Here is a 19,815-nt window from a genome sequence, read left to right on the forward strand (position 1 = left end):
TGATGGTGAAACTTAGTTGACAACTGTTATTGGAACGTAAGTAGCATTAATCCCTCATGATGGGCATGTATGAAATTTGACCTTCAAGATGCTAAAGTCCACAGTTGACATTATGTTGGCATTATGCGTTCCTCTCCAGCATCACCTTACATTCTTGGCTTGGGATGGTAGACTACAAAATTTCATTTTTTTGCATTCATTTCGTTATTGAATTATACTTAATAAACCAGTTCAACACTCACACATCATTATGCTACTTGTCAAATCGGAGCAAAATGAAGCTGCACGCCCAAACTGAAGTGGTACTTTATTACTTTTTTTTTTGCCGTGGCTGAACAACCTGGTATAGCCAGTCCCACAATTTTAAGCCCCCACCTTACTTCTTCCTTGTTTTAACTGCCAAATGCACAAAAGAGAAACAGCAATACAAGCAGGCCTCAATAGAAGACGCAGCTTTATTGTGGGCATCTACCTTATAGTTAAACAGTTTGCAATGTATAAAAAAAACTGGAAAGGAAATGCTGCTGCTATACTCGTTGACAACTTAAGAACGGCACCGGAAGTTGCCGCTGTGCCTTATCACCGTAGCCCGATGTATCTCCGCGCGGCGCAAGTAGGGCGTTACTAGGAATGTTTTAAACATGGCGTGAGCCGTTCCCGTGATTTTTTTGGACTTAATATGCTTATAAACGACTCCAGTGACGACAAACAAACTGCGTGAGACAGGGCAGACGATATCACGCATTCATAGTAAACCCCTTTCAAAACGCGCGCGCACTGACGTCACGGGTCCGGCGCTTTAGCGGAGTGATACACTACATGAGGTGGTGCCGTTCTTGAGTTGTAACCGAGTAAGTACGGATTTTATTTCAAATTCCTTTGCACAGCAATCGAGCTGCAGGTCTACAGGTCCGTTGCTTGAAATTACAGCAGGAGTCACACTCATGGGCTTTCAAGTCACGCCAAAGTTTGTCAAATAATAAAAAAACGCAGTGTCTATAGTTCATCTCACAAGCTAGCTGCAGCACTGTGGAGGCTACATTGTTATCAATAGTGCGCCCACTGAGGGCGCCTAATCCGCCGTGAAGGGGGTCCTGAAAGGACACTCCCTTCTCCCCTCCCGGCAAGTGGCACCGCACGGCCCCGGCGCCTTTTGTCGCTTCCTTCGCGGTGAGTTAGGCGCCCTGAGGGGGACAACAATGTAGCCTCCACAGTGCTGCAGCTAGCTTCTGAGATGAACTATAGAGTTACGTCCGACGGAACCCAAAACCGAAAACTAGAGTTACGTCCGACGTAACTTTAAGCCAGTTTCTAGAGTTACGTCCGACGTAACCCAAAATTGAAAACTAGGGTTACGTCCGACGGAACTTTAGGCCCGTTTATAGAGTTACGTCCGACGGAACCCACAATTGAAAACTAGAGTTACGTCCGACGGAACTTTAAGCTGGTTTCCAGAGTTACGTCTGACGGAACCCCAAATTGAAAACTAAAGTTACGTCCGACGGAACTTTAGGCCAATGTTTTGAGTTACGTCCGGCATAACGTAAAGCACAAAAAATTTACAGCTCTTGAAGACTCTTGAACCAATTTACATGGTTCAAGAGTAATTAATAGGGTTGGGTGTCAGTTAATATCTCAACCCGATTAATTGGCATCGATTAATTCGATTATGCATGGATTATTCGGTTGTGTGGGTTTTTTTAGAAAAAAAAATGACAAAAAATAATTATGTAGTACATATCAGATCAATATGCTCATACACTTGTTCAGACACATTCAGGATGAGGTAAATACGTCATCATCACGGGCCACAGCGCATGATGCGGACGCGACGCTTATCAGCTCGTTGTCACTCACATTTTTTTACATTGTTATCGGGTTGATCGGGACCCGTTTGCGCCGCGCGCGGAAGGGCGAGGAGGCGCGTACGTGGCGAAGGCAGGCCCGCGGAACTAATCCTCCTACCGCGACAAATACACAAGTGCCCAGACGGGTCCCGGTCAACCCGGTAACCCATACACGACGGAACAGACGGACTGTAGCAGTCCGTCTGTTCCGTCGCGTACGTAGTTACCGTGTTGACCGGGACCCGACTGCGCCTGCGCGCGCGGAAGGGCGAGGAGGCGCACCCCGCCGTGACGAATGCGCGGACATGGCGAAGGCCGGCCCCCGGAATTATTCCCCCTACCGCGACAAATGCACAAGTGCCCAGACGGGTCCCGGTCAACGCGGTAAGTACGTACACGGTGGAACAGACAGACTGCTAAAACTCTTTAATATTTCATCGACAACTCTTAGACTGTACCTCCCAACTTGTGTATTTTCATGCCACAGGCCAAAATTTCAAATAAGAACTACAAGTATACACGGTACAAAAAACCTATTGTATAAACTATTTCTGTATTAAGAAAAAGCACGATTAATCGGTGCCATCGGCACTCACGGCGGCTGATGTTCCTGTTTCTAGAAAAGTGTGAGTGACGAACAAGCTGACAAGCGTGTCGCCCGCAGCATGAGTCGTGATGATGACGTACTTCCCTCATCTGGAATGTGTCTGAACAAGCATGTGAGCATATTGATCAATAACTATTTTTGGTCTTTTTTCTGCCAAACCAACACATCTACGCATAATCGCATTAATCGATGCCGATTAATCGGGGTAAAATATTAACCGACGCCCAGCCTAATTAATTACATGTGTAAAAGACTGTTGACCCATGCAAATTCGTTCTCGGCAAAAACTGCAGACCCTACAAACTGGCACTGCGCCCAGGGCAAGACATTCTGTTTTTGTTAATTCCTGCCTTCTCCTTTCCTTGCATGTGTTGGATATGGAAAGAAGTCTACAAGGTCTAGTACAGACAATTTTTTAGTTATTTAATTGAAAAATTCATCAACCCAGCTGGGATTCGAACCCATGCGCTGCATCGTACATCGTACGTCGTGTATCGTACAGGTGACAGATTACACCTATGGAGCGGCATGGTATTTGGTGCCGTTAGCTGTAATTTTTTTTAATGCTTTACGTTCGCCGGACGTAACTCAAAACATTGGCCTAAAGTTCCGTCGGACGTAACTCTAGAAACCAGCTTAAAGTTCCGTCGGACGTAACTCTAGAAACGGGCCTAAAGTTCCGTCTGACGTAACTTTAGTTTTCAATTTTGGGTTACGTCGGACGTAACTCTAGAAACTGGCTTAAAGTTACGTCGGACGTAACCCTAGTTTTCAATTCTGGGTTCCGTCGGACGTAACTCTAGAAACTGGCTTAAAGTTCCGTCGGACGTAACTCTAGTTTTCAATTTTGGGTTCCGTCGGACGTAACTCTAGACACTGCGATAAAAAAAATACAAGTAGGGTGTTTAAAGGAGCCATGAAGAGAAAATACAACTTTGTTTAATTTGAAAGAACTAGGATTCAGTATCTCACTCAGCTCCATTAGAGCCACAAAAGATGTTTTTCAACGAAAAAAAAGAAAGAAGTATTTAAAAACTCCCAAATTTTGCGCCACAGTGACGTGTTATGAGCAAGAATGACGTTATACGGGTCAACAATAAAATATAATTTTCAGTGCGTTAACTGCACGCTAGCATTCAAGTGATGCGGTCAAACGGAACTAGAGGCCCCATTACCGACGTCCAGTCATGTGTCGTCGCGACAGGTCAGTGTTAGGTGGCCGCCAATCGCACAAACAAGGTTCCATGACGCCATAGAAAAGTTGTGGAAAATTGGCTAGGGGGTCGCCACGGCTTCACACGTTTTCTTTATTATCTCCGTTATTTGGTCGAAGATTGCGATTATATTGGTATCATTGTTATCGGGACTAAGCAGTTTTTCTAATAAACCCAACTTGTATTTTGTCTTCATGGCCCCTTTAAGTGTCACTGGTAGAAAGATACACACAAGTATTTTACACTTCAACTAAATGCTACATACCAGCCACGAGTCGTCATAACAAGGAAATGCTGGAAGACATGTGGATTAGCAACAAGCGTATGCACATAACAAGATAATGCGCTTCACAATGGGCACTGCAGTCCCTCCGCTGCCACACCAACCAGCCCACCAGCTTCAGTGAGGGCAGTTTTGGGGAATCATCCCTCATGGCCACGATATTAAGAGGAAGAACTTGGAATGGGAGCTTTCCCCTAGGAAAATAAAATTTCCAGGTAATACACACAAGTTTTGCAATCTTTTACAAAGTTTAGTATATGAAAAAAGTGTCAAGTTTAAAAGTTAGCTTGAGTTTAAACTGGCCACTGCTGCATAAATTCACAGAGTTACTGGTGCAGAGAAAAGATAATAAATGCTTCAGAACAATACTTACACACGACACTGTAAAAGATTGGACTAGACTATATGAGCCAGTCAGTTGCCAGACATGTCTTGAGGTCCATCTGGTGCCATGAACAGACAAAATGCACCCCCATAAAGACAGCATACCAAAACATGGCCCTTAACTACACTATAAGTACACTCTGACAATAAAAGAATGAACCAAGTCTTTCATTTTAGACAAGGCAGCCACTATAACTGTGCGATGACATTTTTAACATTTTTTAGAGCACCATTTTTTTCTAGGTGCCCCCCCCCCCTTCCCCCACCTCACAGCACTGTAGTAATGACAAGAACATGGGGCAGCATGTGATAGGGCACAAGCACGTAGCCTGAACAATATGTCCGTTCAATCTGGCCCACCAGTATATAAGTGACAGCTCTGCTGCTATCTAGAGCTTAGCATGCAGTAACAACAGCTTCTAATATCCAATATTAGAGTGAGTAAATAAAACATTTATCTGCAACAAAGGGTAGCAGAATGATAGTCAACAAATCCACAGGAACTACAAGTAAAAAAAAAAAATATATGCCAAGAAGCACTATACAGCAATGTCAAACTTTGAGATGTTCACCAGGTTTTCACATTTTGAATTTAAAAAGTGCTCTTAGCTCAGAAGAATCACGATAACAATAACCATGATAAACACAGTCACAATAGACTTTCAACCTAAGACTCATTATGACATGGACCTTTATTTTGCGGCAAGAATGCCAAGGCTATCCTTGTCCTACAAAATTTTATCGCAGAACATGCATAGTTGAACTGAAAGACATGAAACACTAACGCCCTGTTCTAGAGCAATAACCCTTTTAGGCTTGCCTTTAGATAACAACTATACGACCCAGATATCACCTGAACGCCACTGCTTCATCAGTAATGCCCAATGAATGTTGTGCAGTCCAGTGCCATGAGCAGCCTCCTGAAGACATCGTTCAGAAAAAACTCATGAGGTCACATTGGCTACTCATTTTGGCATGGGTGCAAGCAATCTGATAGTAAACAATTCCTCTGTCATAGGAATCGGTAAAACACGTAAGTCAAATGTGCAGCGAAATCTGCAGCTAAGCATGATTTGCGGGTCGGCGGCTGTCTTGCGGGTGTGCTTGGAGAGCGACGCCCTGCTGGTGGGTCACTTTGGCAGAAGTGTACTGGTGTTATTTTCGTGACGGATATGACGTCAGTGAAATCTTGGTGTATTCCGGCATAAAACACTTTCTTGTTAAAATATAAAACACGAAAACGAACAACCCGAAGTATAACGTACTCTTTACTACTAAAGGTTGCTTCCCCGCAAGAAGACCCTGTGTGCAGGGGTGCACCCTATACAGGCCGCTTGCTTCGTTGTACTGGCGTTCATTTCGTGACAGATATGACATAAGCGAAATCTTTGTGAACCCTGGAATAAAACACTTTCGTGGTAAAAAAAAGACAGAGTGGTTATTTGCTGATAGCTTACTCTTTTTCACCTGGGAAGGGGGGGGGGTTTTATACCATGTACTGACATCTTGCACATGTGGCATAGTTTTTTGCCTCTATCACATAATCAGCCACGGCAATAAACTGAATGCACTATGATGGGTAAGGAACACTTAGATGTGCAAAGGAATGGCTTTTTCCCTCACACCTTCTGTTCATTTGCTCTTACCACTTGTGTTTCTTCCATCACATCACCTCATTGGTAATTAAAAAGAACATGTAAAGGATCATAGTAACTGGCACACTGGCGAGCTTGCACACCAACACGCCATCGTCATGCTGAAGTACCACCATGCTTGATTGCCACGAAGTTGCTTAAAAAAACAGCAAGCGGGTTTCCTAGCAAGCAGGCACGCTGGAACTGTGCATGTTTGCACGGTTTCATGTGCGTCAGCAATACCCTCGCATTATACTGGCTATCAAAAAGAAAAAAAGACAGTTCACATTATGCACGCCTTGTGGTATAGCCACTGCCCCCTTCCAGCTCCATGTAACAGTTCCAGTGCATGGGTGAAAATAAAATTTCACTATTCCATATCTCCAGCTAATATCTACATACAGGCATACTGTGCTTCATTATTTTCACTCATCTCTGTACCATTTTGCTTTAATTATATCAAAGGGGAATGCGCGCACAAATGTTTCCAAAGTGTTTCCAAACAGAGGAGTGCCAAAGTGAGAGCTGCATCAGAGTTCACGGGTAGAGCCGCTCCATGACCCAGCCTGGCGCAGCCGGCTTTGCCGAGGATTGTGGTGCCTTGCCGGGAGCAACCTTTTGGAACACGATGCGGTCATGCACGCGTGAAGAGTGGCCCTGCCAGAACTCCATGCGTGAAGGAACCAGACAGTAGCCTCCCCTATAAAAAAAAAAAGAAAAATCAGACAAGAAGGCCACGATGATCCCCAGTTACTCAACAAGGGTGCCTCCACCTACTGGTCATTTAAAAATTTTAAATCGTTCCACTCAGGTGAATGTGAGTGGTAGTGCTTCAGTGGCAAGAATGCCGCTTTGTTATTCTTAATTATGTGCCTACTGTGCTGAATGCACCCGGGCGTGGCCTGGTACAGTAAAACCGTGTTACAAGAGACACTCAAGGGTTTTGGGAAACATGTCTCTTGTAACCAAGGTCTCTTGTATGCGATGGTGATAACATGGTAGACATAGGAAAACCAAGCAAACTGTTTTCATTGAAATGTCTCTTATAACCAAGTGTCTCTTGTAGTTGTGTCTCTTGCAAGTAGGTTTTACTTAAGCTCCTTCTTGCTTGCGTAGAATGTTTGAACTGTGACCTTGACTGACAGGCTTCACACTCTGACAGAGCAATAGATGTGATTTGACGAGGTGGGGGACCTAGTGCTCTTGCGCTAAAGAATTTTCGATGCCTATGCCACTTGACGAAAGTACTAACAACCAACCAATGCTAAATATGTCAGTCTGCCATTCTACAATTACCACTTTGAAGCTTTTTACATCCTCATTTTCTCGGCACGGTGTCAGGGATCCAAAATGTTGCCTGCGCATCAAGAATTTGGGCAGGAAGAGAAAAACTGCAAAGGAAATGAAGGAAGAGGATGCCCTAAGCACAGTACATGAAAAGGACCACTGGAAGCCCCTCATCGCCTCCAACAGTACGCATAAATACTGCAACCAATGAGCTTTTCTCACATTTTGCCATTTTTTTGCCCAATAAAACACTGAAGAAATGACTGCCGATTGATGACCTTCGTGTTCCAGCCCGCAGAAAATTCAGGGTGGTAAAACTTGCTCCAGTAAAAAAGTACTGTAACAAAACTAGCAAGTTGGCATGCTACTGTATTCCTTGTTTATTCATTCCAACTTAATTAAGAAAGCTTATGACTTTACTACCACTTGAGGAGCAAAAATATGCACATGTCACAAGAAAATTACCGAACCCAAGTTCTTTACATTGGCCATGAAGAGATCCAAGTGAATTTAATTTGAAACGTACTGACACAACGCTTAACACTGTCAACAAACAATGCTTCAGAACTACAAACCCCAGCTATTTTCTTCTGGTTAACAAAATGTAATGGGTTCAAAGCAAGTGCACTTCAGAGGTATGTGACGAAGGCTTGCAACCCCCACCCTCCCCACAAACCTTCTTTAAGTTTTCAGCCTGAACAGCAAGCCCAGAGCCGGATATCCGAAGCCTGTTATCAGGAATCAGACTCCAATAGGCTACTCATAGTAAAGGGATTAATGACGGGCAGGATCATGTGATTACACTTTGCATTAACAATGCAAAAACCACCATGCCCCTAAAAGCTATCAAACTTAGAGTTAGTACTTTGTTATTGCCAGGCAGCCCAACCACGTTCTTTTTATTTTAAGGTGAGCTTGAGTAAATTCATCTCCCTACCATGCTAGCGCCAATGTTTGTTTCCATGCTACACTTGCTGTTCTTGCTCTGCTCGTCTCCCGTATTTTTCTGACCATCATAATTTCATGCCGACACTTGTCCTCTTTCACACATCACTCTAAGGCTCCCAAACTTTGCAGCCCCAATTTAGAAGGGTAAGTACTCACAATCCTTAATTCTACAAACCTCAGATGCTTGAATTCACAATGTGTAACAAAATGTTTGAACAGGCAAATGGCAAAGTACACGATATAATCATAGGAAATACAAAAAAGAATTAATATTTTGCAATGCTAATACAGTACAGTCGACTGTGGTTAGTTAGTCCTTGATTAACTTGACTGCACCACTTATTTAGACCAAATTTAAAGGCCCCATCAAGGTGAAATATTATGTATTTCTACTTTAGTTGACCACGTTCTACACAAATTGAAAAAATTTTATCGGTCGTGCCGGGAAAAGATTGATGAGAGTTGACAGACTTCGTAATGCATTTGACATGTTGCACAGAGATATTTCAAACCTCAAGCTGTCTAAGTGTGCTAGACAACTTTATAGGCTACACTGCTATACATGATATGTGGCTGGCATGGGTGTGGTGCGTGCTTCGTGGTAGGCCCTTGATTGTCAACCCCTATTACATTTGACAAAAGATATATTGCACTGACTGCTTACCCCCAACATCTAATTCAAACACATAGTCTGTCCTGCACAACCTGCAGAATGGGCTGCAGAAATGAACAAAACGGCTGCAACATGAATGCTCAAGCATCACCTTTTTACAAGTTTTCCCGAGCCATTATTAAACTCCGTGAACATCAGCACCTAGTGAAAGTGGTGACTTTTGCGCGAGATGAAAATACCCCTAACCCACCTATGTTCTATAAGTGCTTGCATTTTTCTTGGTTATTAAAAGTACTCTGTATGCCTTCTGGATGTGACCTCACACTAGACAGCATCAACATCATATAAGCTGCTTACACATTTCACTTATACCACCCACAAAAGCTGGCTCTTCTGCAGAGACTGTAGAGGTAGTAGCATTTCCCGTTACTGTGTTTTTAACGCTCATAGGAACACTTACCACCCAGATGGCTTCGGCACCTCCTTGCTCGTATCCGCGTACTGCACCTTTAGAGCTTCATAGTCTGCCTCGAGCCTCTGAAAGGTGCACATCATTGTGTTAACAGCTTTCTCAAAAGCTAGTTTCATAATAATGTGACCTCCACAAAGACCTTAAAGGACCTCACACTCCTCTTCATTGTAAACAAGGTACCCGTAGGGGCCCCGAAACGGCTTTGTTTGTTTATTTGTTTTTTGACAAGGCGAGTGCCCGTTTGTCTCCCCTAAAGTTTGTCTCACCTAAAGGTGGACACCGGAATGCCTGCTGGTGAGCGAGTGTGGGGGATAGGGAAAACAGACAGGCAGGAAAGGAAAAAGAAAGAGTGAGCAAGGATACATATATACAGGACAATGCACTACAGAGAAAACACACACACGCGTGCACGCAAGCACGCACGCATGCATGGCCACGGTCCAGTTCGCTACCGGAAGAAAAAGCGGAGAACCGGGAGGGGTCTCGAGGTGTCCAAGTAGGTTGACGAAAACCAAAAGTAACAATGAGGGAATAGAAACTAAAATAGTGGGGGAAATAAAAACTTCAGCTTTGAAGTTGCGCAAGATGACTGAAGGAGCATTTAGCTAAGCCACAAAGTGCACGAAGCAAGTTTAGCACTAAAACCTGTGCAAGTAAAACCAAAGAAATTCTAGTATTTGGCACTAAAGAAAGGTCTTCCACCCAAAAAGTTTGACTGATTGTCCATTGCAACACCATCTTTGTTCAAATAAGGCTTCCATGCTTCACACTGTTCAATATAATCGGCCAATATATGTAAACAATGCACACTATCTTCCACCAACAATTTTTAGACACCAAGAAATTTATTTTGTCCACACACTCCCTTTACCTCAAAGGTAGACAGCCTTGTAAACACACCATAATTTGAACAAAGCTTAAACTTGCAGCCCAAAAAATAGGAACGGTAGCTACCGATTAGCGCACAAGCTGATGGGATTTACACTCGCACTTGCTGCACTCATCTTGCGTGTTTCATAACCAAAAGGGTGTTTTGTAGCCATCACTCACAGCTCGAGACTCAAGGGGGGCACTCTGCTTGGACACGACTGCAGCCAGCTGGGTCTCACGTGGCCTGCTGTGAAAGTAGCGCTCAGAAACTTCCTGGGATGTCTTCCCGACCGTGCCTTCCACGCGGACCTGGGAAGACACAGAGCACACAAAAGGCTGTGTAAAGAAGCAGCATTCTGGCATTATCAAAAGCTTCTGCTAGAATACGTCAGTGAGAGATGGAGATGGGCATGGCAGAGGAAATGCGTGGAGGTCAAAAAGGTTAAAAGGGTACTGAAAACAAAATCGTGTCTTAACAAATATGGGCTGCTCTTTTACAGCTGTGTTATTAGAATGAGAGACAGCTGGGCGAGTTGGAAGGGGTTCATATTCAAAATTTAACTGTGCGAAAGACGGATACAAGAAAGGACACAGACGAGCGCTCGTCCGTGTCCTTTCTTGTATTCGTCTTTCGCGCAGTTAAATTTTGAATATGTACAGCTGTGTCACTACAGTAGACTCGCGATAATTCAAACTCTGATAATTTGTACTTTCGGTTAATTCAAACAAAATTCAAATTTTTAGTTGGCCCACTATCTTTTTAATGTATTTAAAAGCCGCTTAATTCAAACTCCGTCATTCGGTTAATTCGTAGTTTTTGCATGTCTATATTGGAAAATACCAACTGCTTTCCCGCAACTATATAAAAATTTGCGTGCTTATATAATCATAAGTCTAAAAATAAAAAATAAACACCTCAAGCCTTCAAGGAAAAGGGCATTGCTTGTTAACACACAATTGAAACGAAGCACAAATAAGTTAGGCTTTGACGTTTCTCAACTTTCTAGCCTTATTTACCATTTTCATGGTGCGAATTCGAAACCAAAACAACGAACAGGCTTCAAAAAATGTCTAAACATGATTGACTGCCTACACTTGTCGAAGCGGCCAAAACCACGCTGGCCACTTTCGCAAAAACAAAAAGAAAAGCACACAATCACGCATTCACATGTCGCGTGTCAGCAAAAAAAGAAAAAGAAAAACAACAAGGCGGTTACGAAAGTGGCACACAGGGCATTCGGCTTGTGGACCTTACACCTCTGCTTCCAGTTTATTTTGCGAAGTTAGGGTTTAAAAATGCTTAGGAATTTTTAAAATGTGATTAAAATCAATGCCTAATCATAATGATGGCTCTCACCTTGTCCAGAGTCATATATCTGAGAACTTCTGATAATTCAAACTTCGGATAATTCAAACAAAATCCCGGGGTCACTTCGAGTTTGAATTATTGCGAGTCGACTACATTTGTTCAACTGATTATGAGGTTTAACGCGCCTAAGCCACACATGGGCTATAAAGCACGCCATAGGGAGGGTTCCGGATTAATTGTGACCGCCTGGGGATCTTTAACGTGCGCCGAAATCTCGAACACACGGACGTTTTTGCTTTTCGCCTCCATCAGAAAAGCGGCCGCCGCGGCCGGGAACCGAACCTGCGTCCTTGTGCTCGGCAGCGTATATGTTCAACTCCAGTCAAACCTGCATATATTGAACCTAAACGGTATCTGAAAATACTTTGATACAATTGGGAATTCAATATATAAAGCACTACAAAACAATTTTCAAGGGTGTGTTCAGACTGTTCAATATCAGCAAGAATTTGAAGTACCAATATTCCGTTTCATACATAGCGGGCAACACTGCCAAGGCTGAAGAGCGTACTTGGGCGCTTCCTCAGGCGACGAGAAAAGTAGGGTGCAAGACTACTCAAAGCAGTAAACTTGTAAATACTGGGAGCCGAATTATTATAATTAGGATTTTGCTAGTGTTGTCTGAACATACAAAGTTTACGTATCCTTATTGCTACAATATTTCATAGTGTTTTGCTTGTAGTGTTTGTTACAAGAGGAACTCACAGATGGCGCCACGTGTCCAAGCGGAATGTTGCGAGATCAGTGTGTCTGAACTTTGGGTAGACGATGCGAATGATTTCGCCATTCCTGCCTTTCCTTTCAGCCATATAGACAGCATATTTTTCTCTGCTTATTTTTTTGCTTACCTTTATTGTTGCTTTTAAAAAATTCTGAAAAAAAGATCCCAAGCTGCGTTTTGAGCCTTGGCCCTTCAGACATGTGCTATTTCCCAATGCGCACATCTGAGCCACGACGCGAGGCGGAATGATACAATTTGTTTATTGTTGCTGCAGACTACTTACGTAGCTTCCACTGTGTTGCATGCTATGTATGAAATGGAGCATAAGTTCAATATAAACAAGTTAAATGGTACACAAGACGCCTTTATGCTTATAAATTAACACAAAGTTTGCAGCTCCATTTTTTCCCCCCTCACACTTTCTTTTTCTTGCAATGCCACCATAGAATAGCTGCCACCAAGCGAACTAGCTACCATGCATTACCCGGTGCAGTTTTCATATGTCTCCAATTTCATTCGATTTTTTAAAGCAGTCTACACGAGAGTGATATGTACATGCATACAAAGGAAGATCACTTGAAGGGGCCACAAGAGAGAAGGAGAGAGAACCGCTTTATTAAAGTGCCTGCAGCTCGGTTAGATCCCCCTCGCGCAGAGCTCTTTCCGCGACGCGGCTGCAACGCCTTCTCGACTTCTTGTCCCATGAAGACAAAATACAACTTTGCTCAATTTGAAAGAACTAGCATTTGGTAACTCACTCAGCTGCATTCCACCTATGAAAGACGCCTTTTTTTTCACCGAAAAAAAAAATGCAAGAACTATCATGAAAATTTCACAAATTTCACACTGCAGTCAGATAATATGGACAGGGGTGACGCAACCTAGGAAAACACTACAAAAGAGTTATCAGCATGTTAACCACACATTAGCATTCAAATGAAGCGATCAAACAGAACTAGAGGCCCTACTACAAGTCACTGTTTCTTGGCGGTGGCTAGGCCGGTGGCTGCCGATCACACAGACTAAATTCTATGACGTCATAGAGAAATTGCTGGAAAGTGGCTGTGGAGCCGCCACCGGTTCATCTTTTTTCCTTGATATCTTCCTTATGTGTTCGAAGTTTATGATAAAATTGGTATATTGTTATTATTGGGATAAAGTAGTCTTTTTAATGACCCAAAGGTGTATTTTGTCTTCATGGCCTTTTTAATAAAAATAAAAATCCGAGCTTAGGTTGCTATTAAACCTTGGTGCTCAAATGAGTCAACTGTACAGACTTTGCCTTTTTTTTTTTGTCTAATTTGAGACGACTCCACAAGAGCTAATGCTCTTCTTTGAACAGAGGCAGAAAAGTGAAAAAGCAAGTTGGTGTGCAGCTGTATGCTACAGTGCTTAAATTACAAAAGTATTTCTGTTGGTAGCAGCCAAAATATGCAAAAAGTGTAAAAACAGGTACTGCCGCCCTATACACAGTGGAAGGTGACAGTGGATTGGTGGAGTTTTCTGAAACTAAGAGAACTGTAGGTAAGGACATATAATTTCAAAATAAGCGTATCCGGTAACTCTGTTGGAGGGGTTTTTAAAAGGATGGAATTAAATTAGGTTTCCAAACATGACCAAACAGACTGCCAATTACCATTGGGATAAGCTTTCTTTCATTGTTGATTTCAGTATGTTGTCGGCCTTATGAGGGTAAATGCAAGAGCTAACTTCGCTCCTTATGGCCAGTAATATCTATGGCAAACAGCTGTAAAAGTGCCAAAATATTACCCTAGAAGATTCAGTGACTAAGTCAGACATTTTCTAACAACTATAAAATTTACCTTTTCATAGTTTTATAACCATAATATTAACCGTGGCAACAGTAGTGGCAGCAGTGGAAGCTGTTAAGGTATTATGCAATAATCGCTCTAGAAATCTAGTAAAACATGCAGTCAACTATGTTAGCGATTTCTCAGTCTTGCAACTCTTCTTTGCTTTTCTCTATGGGGGTCTTAAGAATTTTCCCCACAAAATTAAGGCCCACAAAATTTATTTGAACGTCAGTGGGAGCATGACTGTTCACAAAAAATCTATCTAAATAGATATGCTCGACTGGTAGGATTAGAACCCAACATAACCACAGCAGTATGAAAAACTAACCGTCATGCTGATGTTTGCGTGAATGAGGAAAAAGAAAGACACTTACTTGGCGATGATGTTTGTCCCAGTAAAACAGTAAACACGCATTAGGATTTTCTTCCTGAAAAATATTAAGAGAAGCACTGCAATTATAAACTTCCTAGCAACAGCGGTCACTACTGCAAGCTCACCAGTTCCGTTCCTTTGCGACTTCCATAGTTGGTGAAAAAGACGAAGCCTTCCTTGCCGAAGCCTTTTAAGAGAACCATCCGAGAAGAAGGGAATCCAGACCTGAAAACATTTGCGCTAGTATTACTTAACAAGAATCTGGTATTGCTACCTTTACACATAACAACATTTGTGAACTAATATCAATAACATTCACCAGTCTCAGTGCCTGTCATTTTGGAGAGTGCCGACACCAGCATTTTGTATTTTCTGTTTTTCTTTTTGCCTTTGTGAACCCTGCTGACTTTTAAACTATAAAGCATCAATTAAGACTGGCCACTGTGTTGGCGATGATGAATTAATTGATGTTCATGTTATGATTATGGTAGCCGAGAATGCAGGAGCGGGCATGGAGGCATGGAGGAACTTGTGCATTACTTTTTTTCTGTCCCTGCAAGATGCAAGCTATGACACGGGCATCAGAAGCATGGAAGGCCAACTTTCGCGACCATCTAGCCCACTTTGCCACAGATCAAATGTCCAGTTCTTTCACAAAAAAGGCTCGCCCAGTGGTGGGGTGGTAAAGGTGAATGGGGCAAAGCAAACTTGTCATTTCAGCTTAAACATTGCAGCTTTCTTAGATCTTCCAGCTGTTGTTCAACAACAACAGGTGCTCATTTGTTTAGACATAAATAATTACTGTTGGCATTTCTCTCTCTCTCGTGGCCATTTCATATTTTCGGGACATAAAACAGTGCGACATAAACGGAAAAGACAAAGCATCACTCCCACACAGATCAAATTGTGAGCGGTGGCCAGCCGGAGAAAGGTGTAGGAAGTTGGAGCAGCAAAGCTGACAGCCAGCTTTATCCCCTCACCACTTCCGCTAACAACATCCAATTTTTGCCACTGTTAGCCAATGCCAATGTAACCTGGTAGCAGAAACAGAGATTGGGCTTACGTCCACTCTTCGGAATGTTTAAACTATCCTTGTTCACCAATGCAAAATCAATACCAAACACATTGAAGGTGCAAGAAAGTGCAAATTATAGGGAGGCTGCCACTTTGGTAATGCCTACTAAGCTTGTGTTTTTTTTTAAAACCTGTGTTTATTTGCTGCCGGATACATGCCGGATACAAGCATTGCCACCACCTCGCCAAGGTTTTTATTACAGTAAAAGCTTATTGATTCGAACTTCAATCCCTCGAATTTACGGATAATTTGAACTATAAAATTTGATCCGGCCAAGTCTCCATAGAAGTCTACGTGTAAAAAAAAAGCCAGTTAATTTGAACACGGGTAGGTTCTGGCACGGATAATTCGGACTACGACTCAATGTAATGGCGGCTTGGCACCTGAAAAACGGCCAGAGAAGCGCATCTGCTGCCTACACGAGCTGTATTGCCTCCGGAACAGAATGAGAAGGTAAAATTGGGTAAATGCGATCTGAAACTCCCATGGCATACCTTATGGAAGGCGTATTCCTCGTGGATTATGCCAATGTGAACGCAGTGCTGTGTGGTGCAGTGACAAATGAGGACATAATTTATCAGGTCAGAAGTGCAGAACCTGTCACTGCCACTGATGACGTGATAGAGGAGGACGAAGCATCCGTGCAGCCATCTGCTCGGAAGTCATGACCGCATTGAAAGCCCCCCACCCCCCCCCGTCTCCTCTTTAGTTCAGATGTAGGTCAAGCGGAGGTCTTTCACTAAATTCACTCATTTAAGCAAAAAGAGCTCACTCTCGCCTTCAATGACAAAAGACATGCTGCAAACACAAGCTTTTTGCAAGCGTTAAATTTGCTGACATTTTCTACTGCTTCCCAATCGCAGTGGTGGTGTTATTCAACACTTTCATTAGTTTGAACTTTCATTAATTCGAACTCAGATGACATCCCTTTGCAGTTTGAATTAACGATATTTTACTGTAGCTGCTATTTTTGTGGTCAGTTTGATGCCCCGTTGTCGAGCATTTTGCTGTCTGGGGTGGGGTAGATTACTTCAAGTATGAAGAAAGCTTCACCTCGATTCACACTGTTGCTAGCCTGCATGTTTCCACAGAGTGTCTCGGCCACCGCTCCCTAGCATCTTGATACTGCTGCATTAAATATCACTTAATGTAGGCTCCAAGCAACATTCAACACCCATAGCTGGAAGAAGGTCTGAGACCATTTATTGAAGACAACCAAACCACTTTCTGGAAATTAAATTGGAATTGTTAACACTACTTTTTTAAGGGGACGCTTGCGTATGAAAGCAAGTCAGCCTGTACTGGTACATTATGAGCCATAAATGTGAATATACCCGTCATGGCAGCAGCAGTTGTTTCTTAATGCAAAAAATTCCCAAGAAGTGGAAACTGGCACCACCGCTTCACTCATTTTTCTGGTTAGCAGAGTTTGGGTTTGGGCTAGTTGGTAGTGGTAATGCACGACTTCATGTAATCCACGACCTAGTCCAATAAGGAGATTTGCTATCTGAGAGGGGGGTGGGTGCCACCTTAGTCAATGCCTCGTGCTGCGTTTTGTCGGCGTCACATCGTTATGCGAATAACTTTGTGTGCAAATTTTATCGTGCCTTGGTTCTGTTCTGTTCTTTTCTATTTCCGTTTGTTTACGATAATGTCCTGCCTCAGTGTTTAAATTCATGCATTTTTTCAATAACGCTCAGTTGGAAGTTAGCGCTTGTGCCCATCTCCTCCCTGCGTCCTTGTCCATTTTTTTGCGCTACGCGAAGTCATAAATTTTTCTGGCCTACAAATTTGAAATCGCAAATTGTGAACCGCATAAAAGGAGTGGTGGAACTTGCTCAGGCAGTTTTCTGAATATACAAGTAAAGTACAACCATGCAGACACAAAATAAATGTATCTAGCAGAAAATAAACACAGGTTTTTAAAAAAAACACAAGCTTAGCAGGCCTTAGCAAAGTGGCAGCCTCCCTATAATTTGCACTTTGTTTCACCTTCAATTTGGTTGGTTTCGTTTTTGCATTGGTGAACAAGGGTAGTTGAAACATTCCAAAGAGTGGACGTATGAAGCCCAATCTCTGTTTCTGCTACCAGGTTACATAGATATAGCTAACAGTGGCAAAAATTGGATGTTGTTAGCGGAAGTGGTAAGGCGATAAAGCTGGCTGTCAGCTTTGCTGCTCCCACTTCCTATACCTTTCTCCTGCTGGCCGCCGCTCACAATTTGATCTGTGTGTGAGCGATGCTTTGTCTTTTCCGTTTATGTCGCACTGTTTTCTGTCCCAAAAATATGAAACGGCCACGGGAGAGAGAAATGCCAACAGTAATTATTTATGTCTAAACAAAAAAGCACCTGTTGTTGTTGAACAACAGCTGGAAGATCTAAGAAAGCAGTGATCTTTAAGCTGAAATGACAAGTTATTCACTTTTAGTGTCCATTTAAGGATCTATGTATGCATCAACGATCAAAGAATATCCACACAATGGTAGTAGGATGCTGCAGAAAGCACGATCCCAGAACGCAGCATGCCTTACAAAAGTTGTAAGCTTTCTGTGCTGGCGTTTACTTAACCTCATAACAAGACACCATCTTAATTGAAACATGGTCTATGGTCCAGAAACCATGGAGTGACTACAGTCCTTGATGGGCACTCATCGATGGGGAAAATCTTGTCGTGTGGTGAACGTTATAATGTCTACCAAAGCAATGTTCTTTATACTGGTAACCTACCATTTAATGATTGATCTCCATTTCACATAAAATCATAGATCAATTCGTATCCTGGTTCAGTACCCCAAAACCCGCACTAAGGGTTCTACCACAACACAGCCAGTCTGTGTATAACGAAGCACGATCCTTCGTTGTATACAGACATTTTGGCAAACAGGATGTGCTCACTTTGTGGCCGTTGCAAGCGCGACAGCATTCGGCTCGAACATGTGGCCTTTGTCCTTTACTTCAGTGAACCATTTCTCGAAGAGTTCGATCGGGTCCCGGGTAGGCAGGTCATCCTCCAGAAGTGTGTCCGACACGTACGGTTTCCGCATGTCTGCAAAGGAAGTGTCTCTTAAGGACAGTGACTAAATGTGAGCGGGCAAACGACGAACGGCATACATACCTGCCAGCTGCACAGACGTCATGTTGGAAGACTCGACGCTTTGGGAATACTTGTGTCGCTGAAATGATCCCCACAGTCGCTTGAACGGAAGTCGAGCTATTCGCATTTCAGTGTTTCGCCCATCTGTGAAGTCAATAACAGCGCCGTAAAAATTGCCTTTGCAAGGACGCGAAAGAGAGCGATAGTTCTGGCAGTTCTGGCACGGATGCGCGGCTGCAGGTGTGACACAGGTGTGACACTGCTGATAAGTTTTCTTGCTATTCCTCCGGTGCTGCTAAAACCAAACTGCTGATCACTCCTACTCCTCCCTATCGTCTGAATCTACTTTATCAAAAGATACTCGCGTGAATTGTCTTCTAGTGTTCAGGGACACGAAACTTAATGAAGACGAAGAAGGCAAAAATAGCGTCAAACTAGAAAACGAAACTGCAAAACGCGGGCAAATCCACGGAGCAAAGGGCAAATCCATCAGTGGCTTCAGAGCTCTAAAGTAGCCAACGATAGCAGCGATTGTAGCCGTAGCCGTTTTGTCATTCCTTTCCTTTCGGCCACCGTTAGATTGTGGTCGAGGGTTTCCGTTAATATTTCCACAAAAACCATGATTCCTGGTGGTCCACCGCCCTCGTACGCACCGCGAAACGACGGCACGTTGTCCGGCTTAATGAGGGCACTGTATAACGACCCGTTCAAATGGCAAGTGATCAAGAGCTGGTCGATGTTCTGCTTCGGAGTTTACCTGGCGAGGGAGCTCGCCGGCGTCGACCTCATGTCTCCGTCACCTCAGCTATAGCTGGGATCAGCGCATGTCTTCTGCGCTGGAATTATGGTGAGCGAGATCTTTATTTTTGGCACGGCAAACCAGATGGACAGGGGGACTTAATCGCCGTTGTATTTCAGGAACTACACCGCAGCACGAAGATTCGTTCCCACTGAGGCGAGACATCTCTGAAGCGGGACTTGGAACCAAGCCGCTGACCAAGATACAGCGCAATGGAGACCTCTGCAGCTGTTGCAGTCATCATCACATGCCATGCCTACGCAAACTGGACCTAAATGATGCGTTAGTGTTTAGTGTTGCCCCGTCATTACAGCCTCCGCAATAAACGCCAATATTCGCCAAATACAAGTTTCGTGTGCGTTTTTTAATCCTTGTTACCGGCAGGCCCCGCGTGAGATTTCTTGTTGCC

The 19,815-nt window shown here is 43.3% G+C and overlaps 1 protein-coding gene across 1 annotated transcript; it reads right to left on the bottom strand.

Moving 5' to 3' along the window:
• Positions 1-441: 441 nt before the first annotated feature.
• On the bottom strand, positions 442-19,089 carry LOC144170298 (pyridoxine/pyridoxamine 5'-phosphate oxidase-like). Its single transcript, XM_077700002.1, has 7 exons — positions 18,629-19,089; positions 18,409-18,559; positions 14,562-14,661; positions 14,438-14,491; positions 10,340-10,468; positions 9,278-9,354; positions 442-6,669 (listed from the first exon to the last, which is right to left on the bottom strand). The coding sequence occupies exons 1-7, from the start codon at positions 18,732-18,734 to the stop codon at positions 6,507-6,509; spliced, it is 780 nt and encodes a 259-aa protein (XP_077556128.1). The 5' UTR covers positions 18,735-19,089; the 3' UTR covers positions 442-6,506.
• Positions 19,090-19,815: the final 726 nt, after the last annotated feature.

The sequence above is a fragment of the Haemaphysalis longicornis genome, unplaced genomic scaffold (genome assembly GCF_048455015.1).
Source record: "Haemaphysalis longicornis isolate Haplotype H1 unplaced genomic scaffold, Haemaphysalis longicornis Haplotype H1 scaffold_2, whole genome shotgun sequence".
Taxonomy (NCBI): domain Eukaryota; kingdom Metazoa; phylum Arthropoda; class Arachnida; order Ixodida; family Ixodidae; genus Haemaphysalis; species Haemaphysalis longicornis.

Excerpts from the sequence above, each read along its gene's own strand:
- LOC144170298 (XM_077700002.1), bottom strand. The coding sequence starts at position 18,734 with ATGCGAATAGCTCGACTTCCGTTCAAGCGACTGTGGGGATCATTTCAG. Across the intron at positions 18,560-18,628 it reads GACGTCTGTGCAGCTGGCAG|ACATGCGGAAACCGTACGTG; the intron begins GTATGTATGCCG and ends CTTCCTTTGCAG. Across the intron at positions 9,355-10,339 it reads CCCCCCTTGAGTCTCGAGCT|AGGCTCGAGGCAGACTATGA; the intron begins GTGAGTGATGGC and ends TGCACCTTTCAG.